Raw genomic sequence first — 22,820 nt, forward strand, 5'->3', positions numbered from 1 at the left:
ATATTTTCTTAGTTCTGATGGCCATGTCTGTGAGAATTTAAGTCTATCAATATAAAAACTGCATTTTTGCATGGAGAAAAGGTTCAGAGAGAATTGGTTTCTAAAAACGCCTAAAGAGGCAAATGATGTAGAAGGGAAGCTGTGTAAATTAAACAAATACGTTTATGGATTAAATGATACATTAGGAATATAGTATTTCTCGATTAGATCTGGGTGTTGAAAGTAGGCTGTACTCAACTGCAAGCAGATCAAGAAATATTCTACTGGTGCCACAAAGGGAAACCCTTAGGCATCTTTATGATGCACATTGATGATTTTCTTTGGGGAGGTTATGTGGAATTTGAGCAATTTCTTACAAATAAGATTAAAGGAGAATTTTGGAAGTTGGGCTTCAGGAACCCAAATATATAGGCTTAGACAGTAAGTAGAAAAGGTCGGGAATAACCTTGAGCCAACGGCCTTATCTAGGAAGTGTTACTCATATCCCAGTAAATCGTGCTAGGTTGTCACAAAGATGATCTTGTATCTAAAGAAGAAACAGTAGTTAAGGTGATTGGACAGTTGAATTGACCTCCAAATGCAAGACCAGATATATTGGAACTAAGTACTATGATGTAAAACTCTCCAATTGAGGATGTTTTAACGGAAAATAAAACATTAAAAGAATTAAATACGGATAAATGCGAGCTCAAGTTTACAGCCTTGGGACACCCAAGGACATGAAATTAATCCTTTGCAGTGACACTTCTCATGCCATTCTTCTGGATGGCTATTTGAGTGCAGCTGGTTTTATAATATTTTTGGGGGGTAAAAATGGAAAATGGTGTTCCTTGGCCTGGAAAGCTAAGAAAATAAAAGGCTGGTTAAAAATACTTTAGCTGCAGAAACACTGGCTCTTGTAGAAGCACTAGATATAGGGTTTTACTTACCAAATATTATAGGGGAAATTCTACAGAAAGAGTATTCTGGGAATAGTTTGCCCATTGCATGTTATATGATTATTCCCTGTGGCATATATAAGAGCACAAGCAATAGAAGCAAGAGTGGATCATATGGCCCATCAAAACTGCTCCAACGTTCAGCACAATCATGGCTGATCTTGAGTTTTAACTGCACTTTCCTGTCTGTGCCCCATGTCCTTTAATTCCTTGAGCGACCAAAAGTCTTCCTCTGTTAGCCTCAGGATAACATGCATTTGACAATAAGTGTGACTGAAAAATGGTTAAGGCCTGACCTTGCTAATGTAATAGAGTATTCTAGAATGAAAAGAAATCTCCAAGATAAAATGAATTGATGACATGCGAGTAAAAGAAAGTCTGGCTTCCTATTTCACCACCTGGCTTCAGAATGAAGTAATAAATGAGAGTTATTAATAGTTTTCTGTGCTGTTTGATTCGGGAAATCTGAATTTTATGACCGGCATTAATTAAAGATGGCATTAGCCCAGTTATTTAAAAATTGGTAGTTTAAAGTTAGTACAAATTGGAAAATTTAGGAATTAGCACTACAAATTGGGGCTAATAGTCTTTAGCAGTATCTTACCTAGTACTTAGGATAACAGTTCAGGGATTAAAATCTAGAGTGAGGTTGCACCTCTGGTAACAGGATTTCATCAGACCCCCATGGGTCTCTGCCTCTTGCCTAGTGGTGTGCCCTCTTGGAGAGAAAGCAGAAATGTGAGTGTTCATAATGTCCTTTGTGGAGAGAGGGGAAGGGCACTATTTGTGGAGGTTCTTTGTGAAACATGGGTATGAGAGGGCAATAGGATGAAGGTGAGTTTGAGTGCTGGCTGCTCTATTGGGGATGTGAGGTGCTTGGAGAGAGAGGAATGAATGGAGCTGCAAGGCATGTTGTCCCATGGAGCGCTTTGCAGAGAATGTTGGGAAATGTAGTTTGAGGCTAGGTGCCTGAAATTGCTGTATCATTCACCTTCCCCATCCTCCTGAGGTCCTGGGTCCTCTTGGTGTACTCTCCAAACTGACAGACCCAGGGGTTAATGTTTTGTCTCCAAGGGCTCTTTTTGAGATATTCTCAAGGGCTACTTTTTGATTTTCTGGGACTACCTTTTGGTTTTCAGGGGTTCCTTGAAGGTAAATCACCTATTAAAAGATATTAAAGATACAGCAGACTTGGTGTTCGGCAGGCAGCCAGGATCCAACAGCAGTTAAACAGTTTTCTTTCTTTCACAGCCCCCCTGCCTGCCTCTTCCCACCCCCCTACAGCTCATCATCCTCCTCTAGCATCTGATATAGAAGCAAACTCCAGGCCTGAGAGGTCGGGCTCTTCTGAATCAATCGCACTCCCAACTTTTTCTATAGATCAAGACTCCTTTTTCAAAAAAAAATATGAAACAACAACCAAGAAAAGTTTGTATTACAAACAGACAGTTCTGTAGCAGAAACAGTTAAAGAAAAAGCTTAGGGAAACAAAAAACAAAACTGGATTGCCCCTCAATATTTTTATCCCTCTACCCCAGATCTCTCTACTTTAAATTTTACTCTCAAAATAATTTATTGAACAAATATAGAAGAGGAAGAATGGGGGGTTTTAAAATTTGCTTGCTCTCGCTTGCTCTCTCTCTCGTTCATGTTCCCGTCTCTCTCAAATGTAACCAAGAGCCACTTTACCTGCACTGGATCCTCTGTCATCTTGGCCTTCCTCTAACCTCTGGATCTGCTGATGATGGTGCCGAGATCCCAGTTCTCTTCTTTTTTTATATTGATGCAGGACAGACTGAGAGAGGGGTTGGGCGGTGGTGATGGGGAGGGGATTGTCTATTTATAAATAATTTATTAAAAAAAATACTTGCCTCAGTCCATCCTCCCCGGCGGTTGCTAGAGACAGCCCCTCTCCTCCCTTCTCCTGTCAATAATAAACACACAGCTGTAAGAGGAATGTAAAAAAAATAAATTATTCCAAACAAAGGATAAAAAGTGTCAACTATCCATTGAAACCCACCCCCCCCCCCCCAAGTTATGAGGTTCAAATCTGAAGAGAATTGTATCCATCTCTTTTTCTCCCTTTTACTCAGAGAAATGTTTATTTTTCCTTTTAGTTCTCCTGTCTCTCCCATGATGCTGCTCCAGCTTCTCCAACCACAGGTTCCCCCTTTCTGCCCTTGCTGCTCCTCCAATCATAGATTCTGTGTCTGGAGCAGCAGCAAGAGTGGGTCGGAGGGAACCTATGATTAGAGGACTGGAGCAGTAGCATGGAAGAGGCAGAATCTGTAATTGGAGGAGCAGCTCCTCACAGATTCTTTCTATCTCACTCTTTATGCTTCTCCAATCAAACTACTTGTTGTCCCCCTCTCAATTAGGCGCCTGCAATTGTCAATTGTTCAGCCCAGGACCATGGGAGGAGCCTTAGTGTAAAATAATATTGTACAGGAGCGACCTTTCTTGAGTTTTTCACCCCACCTCTGCTTTTTCATGACTGCTTGTGATGTTTTGGTTATCAGCTTGACAGCACTGTTAATGATAGGTCATGGTTTCAAGTCTCAATACTGTACTCCAAGATTGACACTTGGATTGTGCTGTATTGTCGTAAGCTACCAACCTTTGGTTGAGATATTATATCAAGGCCTTGTCCACCTGATCAGGTGGAAGCAGAAGAGCCCAGGCACTTCTCAGAGGAGCAGGAAGTTCTCTTCATGGTCTAGTCAACATTACTCTATTGATAAGCATCACCAAAAATAAATACTTGAACTTTCATATGCCATCTTGCTTGTGTAAAAATTGCCTACGTAACAGCAGGGCTGGAAATCCATAGGTCACCATTTGGTTATAAACTGTTTTAGGATAGCCAAATAATGTGAAAGGTATTAAATAAATACACTACTTTTTCTCTTCGTGTTGGTTTAAGAATGTCTTTGTTCATCAATATGTATTGGACATAAGTACAGTACATGTAACTGGGTTTTGGTGGTTGACAGCAATTCTTCATTGCTGTTGTTTGAAGCATAACCTGCTCAAACAAGTGGCTTCCTCTTCATCTAGCCTTGTGAGTAAAGAGCAGAGACACTTTATACTGGATTGGAATTTTTGCACCAACAACCATAGCAATTCAGTGCTTCAAAACCACATCACCATTCCAGCTTGATACTCATTCTCTCCTTGGTGCCGAAAGATGTGGTGAGTGAGTGTGGCATGGGAGTGAGGCACATAAAGTTACCTGTTTCAGCATCTGGCAATTTTCTTTACTGGCAGCTTTCGGGTACATAAATGTACTGATTTAAAAAAAATATCAACAAAGCACTTAGCATTCACTAAACATATTGCATCAAGTAAACCATCAGCACTGCCATCATTGAGATACCAGTACCAGATGTCACTATGTCAAGAAGATGTAATAATTCTCATAATGTTATGGGAATTTATTTAAAATAGGGTAATAATTGTGTGTGTGTGTGTGTGTTAATAGAGAGAGGTTAGTTTTGAAATGTTAATTAGGTAAACATGGGTAAGTTTAGAAAGATATGTGTCAAGGGAAAATTTGCATTTTGAAGTGAACCAGACTCGCTTGTTTTCAAAGGAGAGGTGAAACGTGTCACCTAGCCAGGTGAAGTTTAGAAAAAGTGTGTTTATTTTTCCCAAAGATTACTGGTAAAACTTAGTGATATGAGAGGATTTTGTTACCAGGGAACTAAAGTCCAAAGACATAGTGAAACAATCAGTATTTGCATTCAAAGGGGAAAATATGTATAAAGGAGCAAAGGCTGTGTAAAAGGGTAGGCATTTTTAAGATCTTACAAGTGTGAAAACACCTTCAGCATCTGTGCCTCAAGCTGCTGTCTCCAGGGACTGAAGTGAAGAGAATTTAGTTTGAATTTGACTTGTTCAGGGTATCATGTTTCTTGCCTGGGTGTTTTAAAATATGTGTGCCTTACTGTTGCCTTAATGAAAGTATAACTGGGAGTTAGAATGATTAGGGGAGTTAGAAGTTATCATAGTAGTAATTTGTAGATCTATGTATGTATTTAAATTCATTTCTCTTATTAATACATTTAATCTAGTTTTGTAGAAACCTAGGAGACTTGGTGGTCTTATTACTACTAAATTCAAGGTATGCATCTCGAAATTTATACAAATTGAAAATTAATTGTGACAGTCCAATCAAGTTTACCTCTGGGATTTAAACAGCTCAGCATTTACCGTCTGCTGTGTCATAACAACTAAGTTGTTTAATGCAGGGCCTGGAAATTTCTGGCTCCCAACTTCAAACCGGTGTTTGGGTGCACCTATGATACTGACTGCTGGAGACAACCACACAAGCACAGGTGTCTGAGGGTAACTTGGCCTGCACTTGGGTTGCTACAATGATGCCCTTAATTATATATTAATTGCTCAGCCTTTTGCCAGATGCTGAATCCTAAAACCAACAACTCATTATACAGATTCTGAAGAAGAGTGATATTCGACTTGAAATGTTAACTATTTCCCTCTCCACAGATGCTGCCAGATCTGAGTATATCCAGCACTTTGTGTTTTTAATTCATCATGCAAGTTTGTGTTACAGATGTAACCTATACTAATGTGACTACTTAAACACAAGGTCATAATGAATATGGACACTGTAGTTTCCATTTTCCTAGCATATTCTAGATCGTGACTGATCTTTATAGCAAGCGAGTGAATGTCCTGGTTCAGTAATTGGCCCTACTATTCTGAGGCTTAGTACCCCATGAACTAAACAATCCATAGTCTTTTCTGTAGAGATTTATTTATAAAACCCAAATCTATATCTTAGCTTCATTGTGTACTCTTCACAACTTACATTCCTACCTATCTTTGTGTCATCAGCAAATTTAGCAACCACACCATTGGTCCCTTCATCAAAATCATTTATATAAATTGCAAAGAGTTGTGACCCCAGCACTGATCCCTGTGGCACACCACTTGCCACATCCTGCCAACCAGAAAAGACCCATTTATGCCTACTGTTTCCTGTTAGCTAGCCAAATGTGGCATCTTATCAAGTGCCTTATGAAAATCTAAGTACGGTGCATCCACTGGTTCTCCATATCCACGGCACCTGTTACTTCTTCAAAGAAGTCCAGTAAATTGGTTAAACATAATTCTCCTTTCACAAAACCAAGTTGACTCTGCCTGATTACCTTGAATTTAGCTAAATGCCCAGCTATAACATCTTTAACAGCTTCTAACATTTTCCCTATGACATACGTTAAGCTAACTGACCTATAGTTTCCTCCTTTCTATCTGTCTCCCTTTTTGAATAAAGGAGTTACATGTGCTATTTTGCAATCTAATGATACTTTCCCTAAATCTAGGGAAATTTGGAAAATTGAAACCAGTGCCTCAGCTATCTCACTAGCCACTTCTTTTAAGACCCTAGGATGAAATCCATCAGGACCTGGGACTTGGCAATTTTTGGACCTGCAGGTTGACAAGAACCACCTCCCTTGTGGTTGTACTTTTCTTGAGTTCCTCCCTCCCTTCCAATTCTTGACTTACAGCTATTTCTGGGGTGTTACTTGTATCCGCTATAGTGAAGACCGATACAACATACCTGTTTTGAGTATTTGTCATGTTTCCTCTGAGTAGATTGTCACAAGGAGAGGTACAAGCTAAATATCCCTTGTAGTAGTAGCAAGTAATAGACTCCTCAGTCCTGTTTTGAGTGCAAAAGCATCATGATGTATCATTTCTGAGGACCCTCTTAGGAGAATCCTAATATCTGGATTGGTGGACAGAGTTTAAATTGTAAGCTTTCAATTAACTTTATACTGTAGGTTATAAAAGAATGCAATTGGGGAAAATATCATAGAAGTCCAAACACATTCAACCTAGGGCTGTCAAATAATTTTTAAAAGCTAAACACAATTAAAATTTTAATGAACATTTCTTATTAATCTTGGTTTTAATCATACGTTTAATTGATACAATTGCTACCAGTATCTTATTCAAGTTTGCTTTAATACCAGTATTGTTACTTGAAATTATATAGAAAAATGTGGATGAAGTACAAGCAGCTATGGGGGTGCGGTGAGGGGGGGGAAACAAAAGTATGTAACATTTCTCTGGAGCTTTTGAAAATATATATTGGTTATATTTTACCCAGGAGTCTTAGAATTTTACAGTCACAAGCAGCAGAAAATTTTATTTAACTTTTTTTAGACTTCAGTTGGAACAGAAGAAAACAAATGGAGAAGATTGGAATTTTAGTAATGCATCTTTAGAAACAAAGACTATTTTCAGTTAAACAATGCAGAAATTAATTTTTTTGTTTTGTTTTCACAGCTTGGCATGGAGGATGAAGATGTGGTTGAAGTTTATCAGGAACAGACAGGAGGATGGTTGAGAGTCTAACCGCTGATCCCTGCATCAGGATCCCGATCATCTGTATAATTTCTTTATTGTTTCTTGTCGGCTGTAATCACTGATTTTATATATAAAAAAAAGAAAAAAAATGAAACAACTTTCTTTCATATGGTTTGTACGACAGGTTGATGCCCAGCTGGAAGTTCTTATTTTCAGTATGTACTATAATACAACCAATTCCGTATATTTAGCATAAATGGCAACAAAATGCCCACTGAGATTTGTTTTTAAATAGAAGCTTGTGACTTAAGTACCTTGGCTTTATAAATTCATATTTTTCATTACATAAGACCATTTGGAAGTTCTTTTTTCAAATTCTAGGAAAAATGGATTTAAGAAAGTTTTATATGAAAGAAGCCTTCACAAAACAATGTTCTAAAACATACATTCCCAAATATCGTACTGAAATTGCAAGTTGAAAGTAGCAAATTACCTTGTAATAATTTGACTCCTTTATTATTTGGCCAGACAGAATGTTAATGTTTCCCGTTCAGAAACTTTTGGGGATTTTTTTAGAAAAAGACAGACATTGCATCATGCATAAGGTGGTTGTGAACTTGCAGGCCGTTTTTAAAATTGTAATACAGCAGCAGTTACCATGCCACAATATTCCCTTTGTATTACAAGAAAACACCCTTATGAGAAACAAAGTGACTGACTGACTGACTGTGCAAGGATCATTATTCATCCTGCTGTCCCTGATTTAACCCTTTCAACCACTTAAACCTATTTGTGTTTTGGAGTAAAATGCTTCCAGGACATTGAAAACTTGGCACGGGTATCTCCTTTTGTGAAAGTAACACAGTTAGTTTGTGTAATAGATACAAAAAAAATTGTGCAGTTCAACAAATATTTCAAGATAAACTCTATGGCAGACAGATGGCATTGCCACACTAAGCATTTCAGTGAAAGCAGCCAGTGAAGGGGTTACGTAGAGATTACTCATAGAAGACACTGGCAGGAAACAATTCAGATTTGTTTGGTCTTGTTCATTGTAGATATCTAGTTTAATTTCAGGAGAGGGTTTCTTTTAAGTGAATACCTCATAATTTACTCACAATCATTCACTGCTTTTTCATTTGCCATAGTATAACTGTCATAGCAGTTGCAACTTTATTCAATTTTTGTTGTTTTTTTTTGTATTTCTATGTACTTCATATGCATTAGGAGTTTAAGGCCACAAATTCCACACTGTTCATCTGTCGGAAAGAACCAGTGTTGAGAATTTTTGAGAGAACAGATATAAATAGCTGTAAATGGATTTTAGAAATCTGCGCTTGATTAAAATATGGGAAACATTTTTGACTACTCCTTCATGGGTGTGATTCGGTCAGGCTGAATTTATTGGATGTGGTGCAGAAAGGTGGAAGAAGCTGTTTTCTGATTATCAGTATGCAGACTATGCCAATGCAGTTCTTTGCCGTTGCACCATGCCACCACAAGAATTGTAACTATTTGTTTAAACAAGCAAAGTGTCTTGTTTAACCCAAGTATCAACAGATAAGATGTTGTAGGAGCAATTTTAATTAAAAATAATTGTTGAAAAATCCTTTGTGATTTGGTCTAAAGCGCTAAGCCACCCAGCTTTGAATTTGTTTCCTTTTGCCCATGGATTCCCCGAAATTTCTTAATTTGTTCTTAAGAAGATATGAATGAGGGTTGTTCAACTTTGTACATAATCTTATGTTAAGATGCTGAATAAAAACATGTTGAGAAAATAGTGACCAGAACACTTATTCAGAACAAGGTAGTTTTGTTTCTGTTTAATAACACCTTCACAATGAAACTGTCAAGTTGTTATCAGTAATAACTAGTAGTGAGTTCAAGCACTTTCCTTTCAGACCTAGGGCCCAAGTTCAAATATGATCCAGATATGATCAAAATCTTTGTCTATTAGCTGACAGGGTTCTAATTGAAATGAGTTTAGCATAGTCTCAACTTAGTTTGCTAATTAATATTGCATCCACAGCACAATATTTCCTATAATATGGAAATATACTGATCAAAATCATAAAAGTAGCTGATATACATCCTCATTTCTTCATACAAATCCCTATCTCTGTAACTACGTATAACCAAACAACCCTCCCAGATCTTTGTACTCTTCCAATTCTGGTCCCTTTGCATCCCTGATTTTAATTGTTCAATCATTGGCAGCTGCCTAGGCTCTAAGCTTTTGAATTCCTTACATAAACCTCTGCCTCACTACCTCTTTCTCTTCTTTTAAGACACTTTTTCAAACCTACCTCTTTAACCCAACTTTTGGTCACTTGACCTAATATTTTTTTGTGTGGCTCGATGTCAAAATTTTTTTCTTTGGCAATGTTCCTGTCAAGCGCCTTGGGATGTTTTACCACATTAAAGGCACTATATAAATGCAGCTTGTATGGGAAATGGAAGATTCACACTAATTTTATAGGAATTGGTCTTCTGAATTGGCAGGACATAGCACATTACTGGTCAGAGTTGCAAGGAAGTGAAGCCTGCACCTACCCAATGTTGTAACTGATCCAGGAATGCTCAAAACTAAGACTTGGTGCTAAAAGTGTAAAAACATTATATTCTTTGGAAAATTTTCCCACTCTCCAAAAATTGACATGTTTGAAGTATGTAAAGATTAATTGTACAATAAATGCTATGGATGGTCCATTCCTTGCTTATTTCACAATTTTTTTTTGCTGCTGCAAATAGTATATGGATTCAATTTCAGAACTAAACTTCATTTTCCACATCTGTATGAAATACATGGGAAAGGCAAAGCCTCAGTTTTCAATGGATGTGTCAAATAAGCATTTTAAAAAGGTTGTCTCACTTATTACGATCTCTATGGCTAATAATGTTCATCTGAGGCAGAGATTTTCATGGGGTTCTAATCTAATTTAGCACAGTAATGTGGCATTACACCATTTCTGGAAGTTGAATTCCCATAACCAGAGGCTATTTTAAAAGGTTGCTGGTGTTGATTGAAGTAAATTGCAGTAGACAATTACAATAAAACACTAACCTGAAATTTCTAACCCAAGAGGTATTCTGTTCTAAAGTACAGCTAACTTAAAAGGTCCTGCATTATTTTCACCACAGTCATTTTCTATCAAAATATATTTCAGCGCTTAAGAAAACTAATAAAAAAAAGCATCACTGTAGTGTCACCAATACTTGAGTACATGCTGCGGAATGGAAGAAAGAGAAAAAAATCCAGTCAACAGTTCCTTTTGTTGGGTATAGCCTGAACGCGTGTATTCGGTTACACTTTCTGTATAGTATTTAAGCTATTTTAGAGGTGGTTTTATCAAGACTTAGGAAGTAGTGTACCCAATGGTTGTTCATTCAGTAAGTATTTGAACTAAAAAGACCAGGAAGGTCAACTTTTGCATCTGCTAAACTGATATCCACCAATACAAAGGCACAATTGACTTGAGTGCCTCTGCATTAGAGAATGGGAAGCCAGGCAGATTGTATGGTTGAAGACTAATCAGTGACTTCTGCTGGGATCATGTGTCTGTGAGGTTAGCATAGAGCTCAGTTGTGTTTTTCCCCATATAGTCAGGTAGTATGTTGAAAGTCTGTCAAAGGACTGCATCCTTTGTAGATGGTACTGGAGCTGATGTTGAGGGAGGTAAAACAAAAGACATTTGCCACCTTTGGGTTCAAGAGCACTGTCTTCGGAAATCTGGAGGTGACCAAACGGGTGAATGTGATTTCAAATAACAAGGAAAATAGCTTAACCCAAGTTGAATTTGGGATAATGTGATATTGTGATGTGGCAGCAGCAGACTTTGGACTCTCATAATTTGGGAGGCCTTTAGCCTTTTCCAGAATTTTAAGGCTGCCCATATTTGAAGATGGCACATCCAGTTTTCAAGGTAAATCTTCAAATTATCAGAAACCAAGGGCAGAATATTGTCCTCAGCATGCTGGGGCAGCCCTGACATGCTCATGATTAAAATGACATGAGATGACTTTGGTCACACATCATTTTGATATTTTGTTCAGCCGCCTCTGGCCCGTGCCTGCCAAACTGTCAGCGGCCTATTAAGGCTATTTAAAAAGCAATTAACCTTGTTAAGAATGCTGCCCGTCCAACCTTAAGGTTGGCGGGAGGCGAAGAGCCCAAGCGGCCTTCACGTTTTTCAGGAAACCTCATCCACGGGCGGGATGAGGTTTCCTGAAGGTTTTATAAAATGATTAAATACATTTTGCAAACTTCACAAACATGTTCCAGCTCATTTGACACTGTCATATTGCTAGGTCTCTACTTGCTAAGTGCCAGAATGCACCCCACTTCTTGAATGCTCTATTCAAAAAAAATGCAAATGCACTCTATCTCTCTTACATGTCAAAACTAGTACACATCAAAGCACCCAGACTTGCTGGCTTAATCCAACTAAGACACACCCACAGACTAAAGCTCTATTTAAAAAAAAAATTTTCCAATAATATATAGATTAAATGCTTCATGACAGGATGGATGACCAATTCACTCCAAGGAGGTGGGGTAGAACCTAAAATATGATCAGGCTGTGAGCCATGATGTCATGCCATTTTTAAATTGAACGCTGGTTGACCAGATTTGCTGAATTTCGGGAAACCTAGCAACTTCATTGTGGTGAGGACTTAGCTGATTCAGGAGGTGAGTGCTTTTACACCGAACTTCTAGATCCAGGTGCCTTCCTGAGGAATGTCAGTGATCAGGCACCCTCTCACTACCCTTGCTCCCAAATCTCCAATCCCAGCATGAGGTCCCAACACCAGGCCCCTTATTTCCACACTCCGTCTCCGCCCCACCAAATTCAAAAATCTCTATGGTGTGCAAAGGGGATCCTGACATCCAGATTTCCTGCACCTTTTGGATCACATGCACATCCAACAGGCCAGGTAAGTAAAAATTATCAACCCATGTTTTAACTAACATGCTGTATTATCAGTGTCATATTGTCTGGGAGGTACAGTGACAAATTGCATTGTAATGTATAGCCCATTCAAAATTGGCAAATGTGTTTATGCTTCCAGCAAGAAGAAACCCATGACAGAAAGCAGAGGCAGCGACCAATGAGCATACCCCAGTATGAAGCCCTTAACCCATTTTGACAAAATGACCCTGAATATTATTGGCCCAGAATCCATGATGGCCATGGATTGTGCATGCAATAAGGTAGTTTGTATCTCCAAACTAACACCCATCATCATGACTTTTTAAACCTTCAATCTTTCACACATGCAAAGCCCCCTGTACATAACAGTTGAATTGCATATCCTGGTAAATCATATTTGTTAGCTAGAAATATGTTGCTGGTATTGCAAGGTGTCCTATTGTTTCCTTGGGTGATACCAAGGAACTTAAAGCTGCATGCCTAAAGTATGCTGAGCCTACAACCACACGGCAATATTCTGTCCTTGAAGCAGCAGCACAGGAATATTGACAGAATGATTACAGCAGAGAAGTCGGCCATTCAGCCTGTCGTGTCCTTGCTGGCTCTATGCAAGAGCAACTCAGCTAGTCCCACTCCCCTGCCTTTTCCCTGTACCCCAGCAATTTTTTTTCTATTCAGGTAATTATCCAATTCCTTTTTGGAACCTACAATTGAATCTGCCTTTACTACACTCAGGCTGTTCATTCTAGATCCTAACTACTCGCTGTGTAAAAATGTTTTTCCACATCATGCCTCTGGTTCTTTTAACACTCACTTTAAATCAGTATCTTCTGGTCCTTGACCCTTCCACCAACGGAAACCGTTTCTCCCTATCTACTCTACCCAAATCCCTCATGATTTTGAACACCTTATCAAATCTTTCAAGCTTCTCTTCTCTAAGGAGAACTGCCCCAGCTTCTCCAATCTATCCATGGAGCTGAAGTCCCTCATCACTGGAACCATTTTTATAAATTTTCTCTGCACTCTCTCTAATGCCTTCACATGCTTCCTAAAGTGTGATGCCCAGAATTGAACACAATACTCCAGTTGATGTTGAACCAGTGTTTCACAGAAGTTCATAATTTCATGGCTTTTGACTCTACACCTCTATTTATAAAGCCCAAGATTCTATTACATCTTATCAACCGCTTTCTCAACCAGTCCCACCACCTTCAATGACTTGCACACACACACAGATCTAAGATAACAACAGGAAGCAGCAGATAAGTGCAAGGTACAGAAGGGAAGAATGGTATTTGCAGGTGGCAGAAATTGAGATGGTCAGGATGCCAGCTCAAGGCTACCTTTGGCTGCAGAGTTCCAGGATTGATATCTCCAGAACCTGCATACATTGTGAAGATGGAAGTTATCATTTTAATATTTTGGAAATGTGGTATTCTGTAAAGAAGGCTGTGTATTTGTGTGTCCATGATTAATTAAACTGGGGAAGGTTAGCAAAGACAGAAAGGCTGGGAAGTCAGAGATGAAAGGTAAAGAGCTAGATACATGCATTTGTAATGAGAGGCTATGGTGAAGTTGAATGTAGAAGTAAATAGGTTGGGTTTTAAAATTTGCATTATGAGATTAGTAGGGACTTGACTTTTAAGCTGTTAAATTTCAAAGGGGAGTTTAGAAGTGACAATGAAGTTTTACAATTTACAAAGGTTTCATTAGTAAACAAGGAAAGGTTATTAAATTTTATTTGACCTGAAAGTGGACATAATAGGAAAACATGAAAGATTTTTATATTTTGGAAAAGTTGAGTTCAAAGAGGTGCTTAGGACAATGGAATCTAGGATGAAAGGAGAAAAGGATATTTAAGGAAATTTGTTGAGCTGAGTTGAGTGGTTGTGTAGGGGAGGTGTCTTGAGACCTGATCTGTGCTGGGAGAAGCTGAGTAAATTGGCCTATACTTTCTGGAGTTTAGAAGAATGAGAGTGTCATGAAAATATAATAATTTTCATAATATTATTGTGATTTATTGTAAAGGTAGGTTAATAGTGGGGTTTGGATTAATTTCTCTTTGTGGATGTGTGTGTGTGTGAATGTAACTAAATTAGAGGCAGCTGGTCTGAAGCTTTTGAGTTATCAAAATGGAAGCTAGGTTTGAAATGCTAAATATGTAAACACGGCTGAAGTTTTAAAATGTGAGGTGTGAGGAACATTTGCATTTTTAGATAAATTCGGTTAGTTTGAATTTCAAAGAGATGGTAAGATGTTACACCTAGCCAGAAGAAGTTAAGCCAAACAGTGTGTTTATCTTTCCCAAAGGTTACTGATAATATGAGTACCATGAAAAATTTATATTATGGGAAAAGTAAAGTTGCAAAGGCATATTGGAACAATGGAATTTACATTAAAAAGGGAGAAACATGTATAAAGGAGATGAGGTTATGTGTAAGGGGGAAGGATTTCTAAGATCTAGCACAAGGGTGAAAAGTCTCAAGACTCCATGCATCAAGCTGCTGTCCACAGGAACCGAAGCTAAGAAAACTCACCGTGAATATCACTGTCCAGAATATTGTACGCTTTGCCTGAGTCTGTTGAAATGTATTTGTTTTTCCTCAAGCCTTAACAGAGGTGTAACTTGGAGTCAGATTAATTAGGGGATTTAGGAGTTATTTTAATGGTAATTTGTAGAGCTCTGTATGTGCTTAAAATATTTTCTTCTATTAATAAATGTTTAATTTAGTTTAGTAAAAAACCTGTAAGAATGGATGGACTTATTACTACCGAATTCAAGGCACGCATCTCAAAATAAATTTCAGATTGCAAAACAGTTGTGGCAGCTGTTACAAGTTTCCCCTAGGATTTGAGCAGCTTGGCATTTACCATGTGCTGTGCCATAACAAAATTGGGGCTCTTTGAGGGATATATTTGAAATTCTTTAATTGGTTTGGGATTGGTGAATCTTAAGGTTACGAGTACGATAAGCACTTTGAATTCAGGAGTTGGTGTGACTGCAATATGGTTTTTGCAGTTGCTAAGACTTGCCTGGGAGTTGAAGTTATAACTTTGGTTGGTTTATGAAAGGTAAATAAAGCTAAGTTAATGGAATTGTCAGATAAGGTACAACCAGGATTATCTGCAGGTAATCAGACATAATTGAAGGTATAGCACAGCATTTGATAATGGAAGGAGAGACCGAGAAACTGAGTTCTCCAAGGGGCGAGTCATCGGATTGGATTGACTAGGCCCTGTGTCTCTTAAAATTTTAACATCTTTACCTACTCCACACTGTACAAATGGAAATTCTTTCCCTTGACATACTTGACATACAAAATCTTTAAAAACTTCTGCAAACTGCTCCTCAGAACTTCCTTGAGTAAATTGTGAACACATTCCCACTTCTTTGCCTATTGTGCATCAGATTGTTATACCAGTTGGATGTAGAAATGTGATTCTGAAAATAACTCATGAAATTCCAAAGGGGGGAGATTTAGGAATTAGAAAGACACAGGAGAAAATCAAAAATACTTTTATCAGCCTGGACTGTATGGGGATGAAGTCAAATTCTGTAGAACATATCACACATAACCGGTGATAGGGAAACCACAAGCAGCGATTAAACTGGCACCTTTAATTCCAATTCCAACATTTGAAGAACCTTTTACTAGGGGCATGATTGATTGTATAAGACCCCTCCCTAAGACTAAGAGTGGAAATCAGTACTTACTGACCATAATGGATGTGTCTACAAGGTTTCCTGAAGCGATACCTTTAAAAAAAATTACAACAAAGAGAATTAAGGGGGAAAGAAGTTTACCTAAAGAAATACAATCAGATTAGGTTTCAAATTTCATGTGACAGCTATTTTAGGAAGTAATGGACAGTTTGGGGATAAAATAGTTGAAGTCAACAGCTTACTATCCTGAGTCACAAGGGGCTTTGGAAATATGGCATCAAACTGTAAAAACTATGATGAGGGCGTATAGTCAGGATTATCCACAGGATTGGGATTGGGGAATTTCATTCTCGTTATTTGCCATTAGTGATGCTCCTAATGCATTGACTGGTTTTAGTCGGCTTTTAAACTAGTCTATGGTCATGAGGTAAGGGGACCACTGAAATTGGTTCATGAGAAATTGGTGGGTCAAAATTTGGAAACTATTCTCTTGGATTATGTATCAAACTTCAGAGAAAGATTGGGCAGATCATGTAAGTTCGCTAGGGAACATTTAAAGATATCACAGCAAGTAATGAAAGTGAAGGCAGACAAGAAAGCTACAGCTTATAGTCTTGTTGTTGGGGAAAAAGTGCTAGTTCTGTTACCTGTACTGGGTGACTCATTAAAGGCAACATTTAGTGGGCTTTACAGTTTTGAAAAGAAACTGTGTGTAGTACATTGTAATAAGTACTCCAGGTAGAAGAAAAAAGCAGAGTGTGTGTCATGTAAATATGCTTAAAAAGTACTTTCACAGGGAAGAGGACCAAAAGAAGTATTAGTTGTGGTAGGTAAAGAGAAAGAGGTAGAAATGAAGGATTCTGAAATTGATTATCCTCTAATCAAAATGGATAATGAGGGGGTACTTGAAAAGTTAAATGTAATATTAAGTTACCTTCCAGACAAGTGTCAAAGTGATTTGGAGAAGCTGTTACAGTCATACAAAGCTATTTGTAGGAATGAGCTGGTTGTAGGAATGAGCTGGGGAGGACAAATTTAGCTATGCATGATGTATGTGTAAAAGTTTCATCTTTGATAAGTCAACATCCTTATAGATTAAATCCGGCAAAGTCATCAAAAGTACAGAAAGAAATTGAATTCATGCTTCAAAAGGATATCATTGAGTCTAGTTGCATTAACTGGAGTTTGCCTCTTGTGATGGTACCGAAACCAAATAGAACACAAAGCCTCTATGTGGACTATTGAAAGGTGAATGTAATATCAAAAGTGGATTCATATCCTATACCATGGTGGGGAGATTGAATTGAGAATGTGGGACAATCAAAATTTATCACAAAAATTGACTTCCCAAGAGGATATTGGCAAGTACCATTATCAGAGAGAGTAAAGGAGCTATCAGCTGTTGTAATGCCAGATTGACTATGTCAGTTTAAAATCATGCCATTTGGTATGAAAAATGCATCTGCAACATTTTAAAGATTGACAAACAATGTAATTGCAGGACTGAACAATTGTGCTGTTTATATTGACGACTTGATAGTCTTCAGTCAAATGTGGGAGGAGCACTTACAACATCTGGAAGAATTGCTTTGTCAATTACAATAAACTATTTTGGTAATGAACCTGTCTAAAAGTGAATTTGCAAGAGCGCAAGTTACATATCTAGGAAATACCACTGGACATGGTAAAGTGGCTCCAAGAGATGTGAAAGTCAAGGCTATCATGGATTTCCCCATGCCTACAACAAAATGGGAGTTTTTGAGATTTGTGGACATGAGTGGATTTTACTGGAAATTTGTACCAAATTTTTAGATGTGTGGTTGCTCCACTGACTGAACTATTAAAAAAGAACAAGAAGTTACAATGGGCACAGGAATGTCAGGAAGCATTTGACAGTTTGAAAACTGTATTGACTATGACACCAGTTTTAGCAGTGCTCAATTATGCCAATCAATTTAACTTGGCCGTTGACGCAAGTGATATAGGCATTGGGGCTGTATTATTACAAGAAGATGACACTGGAATTGAGAAACCGATAGGGTATTTTTCACGGAACTTGAATGTACGACAGAGAAGATGTTCAATGATTGAAAAGCAGACTCTGGGTCTGATGTTAGCTTTGCAGCATTTTGAGATATTCATTGCAAACAATTTGTCAGAAACAATTGTTTATTCAGACCACAACCCTTTAAAATTTCTGGACAAGTTTTGAGACAGAAGTGCAAGGCTGTTCAGATGGAGTTTATTATGGCAACCATTTAATCTACAGATTATACATGTGGCTGGATGAGAAAAATCAATTGCAGATGCATTTTCAAGGGTTTGAAGCTGAGAGGAAAAATTGGACATTTAAAAACCTGGACACTGGACTGGATGATTTCTGTTCATATCAAAGATTTGTATATATATTGTTATGTTAATGCATGCATCTGGTATTATAATAGTGTGAGTGTATAGATAAGTATAGGAGGTAATGTAAGATGAGTTAAGAAAATGAAGCTGACTTTTTAAAATTATCACAGTTCATTTTCCAGTAAGGAGGGGGGTGTCATAAAAATATAATAATTTTCAAATGTTATAGTGATTTATTGTAAAGGTGGGTTAATAGCGGAGTTTGGATTAATTTCTCTGTGTGTAGGTGTGTGGGGGGATTTAATTGAATTGGAGGCAGCTGGACTGAAGCTTTTGAGTTATCAAAAGAGAAGCTAAGTTTGAACTGCTAAATACGTAAACATGACAGAGGTTTTAGAATGTGAGGCGTGAGGAACATTTGCATTTTTAGATAAATTAGGCTAGTTTGAATTTCAAAGAGATGGTAAGATGCCACACCTGGCCATAAGAAGCTAAGCCAAACAGTGTGTTTATTTTTCCGAAAGGTTACTGATAATATGGGTACTATGAAAGATTTATATTATGAGAAAAGTAAAGTTGCAAAGACATATTGGAACAATGGAATTTACATTAAAAACATGTGTAAAGGAGATGAGGTTATGTGTAAGGGGGAAGGCATTCTAACATCTAACACAAGTGTGAAAAGTCTCGAGGCTCTATGCACCAAGTTGCAGTCTACAGGAACTGAAGCTAAGAAAACTCACTGTGAATATCACTGTCCAGGGTATTGTGTGTTTTGCCTGGGCCTGTTGAAATTTATTTGTTTTTCCTCAAGCCTTAATGGAGGTGTAACTGGGAGTCTGATTAGTTAGGGGATTTAGGAGTTATAGTAGTAATTTGTAGACCTCTGAATGTGCTTAATATTTTCTTCTATTAATAAATGTTTAATTTATGTTAGTAAATAACCTATAAGACTGGATGGACTTATTACTACTGAATTCAAGGCACGCATCTCGAAATAAAGTACAAATTGCAAAACTGTTGTGGCAGCTGTTTCAAGTTTCCCCCTGGGATTTGAGCAGCTCAGCATTTATCATCTGCTATACCATAACAGAGAGGCAATCTCATGGTATATAGTTATATAATGATAAACTTACACTAGGACTATCTAACTCCTCAGAATGCTAACATGATAAACAACAACAAATATAACAATCGGCAAAAAACCCTTTTGATTTCTCGTGCTCCATTACTCATGCTTCGCTTAGGAGCCAGGCTTGGAATTTTGCTTTCTTCTGCAGCTCAACTTCAAAGCTTCATCCAGGACTTTAGGTCTGTGCTGTGGTCATAACAATTTACACAGCTTCTCCTTGGAGGACAACTCTCTCATCCCTGGAACCAATTTTGTGAGCCTTCACTGTACCGCCTCCCAATAGAAGTTGTGAATTTGAAGCAGGCATCCAGTTTTAAGCTAGAAAAGTCTTTGTGTCAGAAAACAGTTTGTTTTCTGAATTTTCTTGGAGCAGAGTGGAAGAGAGTGAGAAGTTGTGTGGTACACTGTAGTATTTTACCACAGCGACAGCAGCTATTGTCTTAGGTAATATTATTGGATCCTGGTAGTTAAACATCTATAAAGGAACTGTGGCCAAGAAGTTTACTTGTGTGCTCTGACCAAGGGTGTTTTGGTGGGATGTTTTGTAAAACTGTTTTAATTGTATAACTTTAATCTTGTGTGCTTAAGTGTTATGATAATGCAGTTGGTAAAGCTGAGTTATTTAAAAATCCCAGAGGGAAACTTTAAACAACTGTCAGAACCTATATTTTTAAGTGTTATGTTTGAGATGTGACTCTAAATTCAGGAATTAGACCACCAGTTCTTGAGGTTTTACATTAAACTAAATGAAACATTTTATTAATTTACACAGGTTAAAATATATATACACATGGCTACAAATTACTTCTATCATAGCCTTCAACAAATTCCCAAATTAATCTCCATTAAGACAACAGCAATCCATAGACTTAACCAGACACCAGGCAGAGCATTTTCACCTTATGAATTCAAAATGAGGTTCCTTTCACTTTGGTTCCTGTGGAGACAGTTGGGGGCTTACAGCTGCCTTTTGATCTCACATTGCCTCTGCCCTGCACACACAACACTGCTGAGGTTATACCTACCACCACCCATTGAATATAAATTCTCATTGTATCACCAACCTCTGAACTAAACCTCTCTAACAATAAAATCCCTTTCAGAGTACCAATTTTGTTAGTACTATAAACATATGGCTTTGTATCGGCTAGATAGGTATCAGTTTTCACCCCACTTCTTGAATGCTCTATTCAAAAAAATGCAAATACACGCTATCTCTATTACGTATCAAAACGTGTACACATCAAAGCACTCAGACCATCTGGCTTTAATCCAATTAAGACACTCCCACAGACAACCTCTATTTTAAAAGAAAAATATTTTCCAATAATATTATATACATTAATAGCTTCATGATATAAGTTTTATCTTCTTGTTAATAAATCTTTTAATTTTAAAATCCAAAATGTGTTACTGGGATTCTATGCTTCTGGGATCAGTGGTTTTTCTCCTTATTTTCAAAATACAAAAAAAAAGCTTATGATCAGTGAGATAAATTTCCCTCTGGGATTTGCCTTGCTCAGCAATTAATGGCAGCAGTGGTCATAACACCATTAATTTGTCTTCATTGCTGCAACTTTAGTTCAGCTGACAACTTTTCAGCATTTTAGCTCATTCAGGATCCTCGCTCCCATTTGTTGCATGGAGATTCCTCTTTTGAGAGCATTATTGTTCAGCATACAGTATGTCACTTTAGAGACTTTGGCAGGGCTGTGCAATAGGATATCTCAGATCTGTCCAGCTGAAGCATCTTTGCTTTCACTTTCTGGTATGGCATAGCTCTCATTATACTTGCTTTTCACCTTATTTTATCGATTTCAAGCTGGAATCAGGACCCACAGTTAAGGGTATTCCTGACATCCATCAACTCTTGAAATTCCATTAAGTCAAGGTGGTGGGCATTGTAGAAGCTTCTTAAAAGACTGATGTCTACCTGCAAGATGTGGTCACAAAAAATCCTGTATATGTTATTGAATGGAATCCCTTCCATAGTTAAACATTGAGAGGAGTCACATGGGTTTTCCATTCATCAGGTCTTGTAGCTTGAGGACACAGCCACCCAGGAAAAGGGCAGAGCCCAGCCCAGCTGCAGGTTGCTTTCTTTCAGAAAGGTGATTAAAAAAAATCACTAGCCCTAGCAAACAAGATATTGATGACCTAATCTGCAGGCTGCTAGGAAGCTTGAAAGGAGCTAGGTGCATTGAGGTTTAAGGCAGTAGTGACTATCACCAGCGCAGGCCTCATGTCCTGGATGAAACTTTGAAGTTAAACTGCAGAAGAAAGCAAAGTTCCAATTCTGCCTCCTAGGTAAAGCATGAGCAATGAAGCATGAGAAAGCAAAGGGGCTCTTTGCTGTTTGATATATTTGTTGTTGTTTAACGTGTTACCATTCTGAGGAGTTAGATAGTCCTAGTCTAAATTTACCATTATATAGCTATATACTATGAGATTGCCTCTCATTCTTCTAAACTCCAGAAAGTAAGGGCCAATTTACTCAGCCTCCCATCACAGGACAGCCCTTTCATCGCTGGGCCCAATCTGGTAAACCTTTACTGTACCATCTCCAGTGCAAGTCAATCCTTCCTTAGATATGGGGACCAAAACTACACAGTACTCCGCTGTGGTCTCACCAAAGCTCCCTACAATTGTAGCAAGATTTCTTAATTTTTGCACTCCAATCCCTATGCAATAAAAGCCAACATGCAACTTGCCTTTTTAGTTGCTGCTCTGCCTGCATGCTAACTTTCCATGTTCCTTATTTGAGCACGCCCAGGTCATTCTGATAATCAACATTTAGAAGGTTTGCTCCTTTTGAAAAATATTCTGCTTTTTTATTCTTACTACCTAAGTGATTAACCTCACACTTCATCACACAATACTCCATCTGCCACTTTATTGTCCAGTTACTTAATTTGTCTACATCTCTTTTCAGCCTCTTTGTGTCCTCCTCTTGGCTTAGATTCCCAACTAGCATTGTAACATCAGCAAATTTAGATTCATAATTCTCATTCTCTTTTTCTAAGTCATTAATATAGTTGGTAAAAAGCTGAGGCCCCAGCACTGATCCTTGCAACACTCCACTAGTCACAGCTTGCCAACTTTAAATGAGCCATTTATTGCTACTCTTTGCTTCCTATCCATGCTAATATATTATCCCCAACTCCATAAACTGTTATTTTGCCTATTAACCTTTCATGGAGCACCTTATTGACTACTTTTTGGAAATCCAAGTGTACAACATCTACTGGTTCCCCTTCGTTTGCTCTACTAATTATATCCTCAAAAAACTCCAATAAATTTCCCTTTTGAAAAGCCATGTTGACTTTGTCTGATCATATGATTTTCTAAGTGCATTGTTAAGACTTTCTTAATAATAGATTCCAGTATTTTCCAACAACTGATGTCAGGCTTACTGGCCAGCTTACTGGCCTGTGGTTCCCTACATCTCTCTCTCGCCTTCCTTG

The 22,820-nt window shown here is 38.0% G+C and overlaps 1 protein-coding gene across 1 annotated transcript in view; it reads left to right on the forward strand.

Annotated features, from left to right (window-relative positions):
• The window catches only part of sumo1 (small ubiquitin like modifier 1), a 40,556-nt gene extending 30,572 nt beyond the window's left edge, over positions 1–9,984 (forward strand). The window contains exon 5 of the mRNA XM_041173582.1: positions 7,257–9,984. Coding sequence (XP_041029516.1) covers positions 7,257–7,325 — 69 coding nt within the window. The 3' untranslated portion in view covers positions 7,326–9,984. The remainder of the gene's footprint in view (positions 1–7,256) is intronic.
• Positions 9,985–22,820: the final 12,836 nt, after the last annotated feature.

This window comes from Carcharodon carcharias, chromosome 23 (genome assembly GCF_017639515.1).
Source record: "Carcharodon carcharias isolate sCarCar2 chromosome 23, sCarCar2.pri, whole genome shotgun sequence".
Lineage (NCBI taxonomy): Eukaryota > Metazoa > Chordata > Chondrichthyes > Lamniformes > Lamnidae > Carcharodon > Carcharodon carcharias.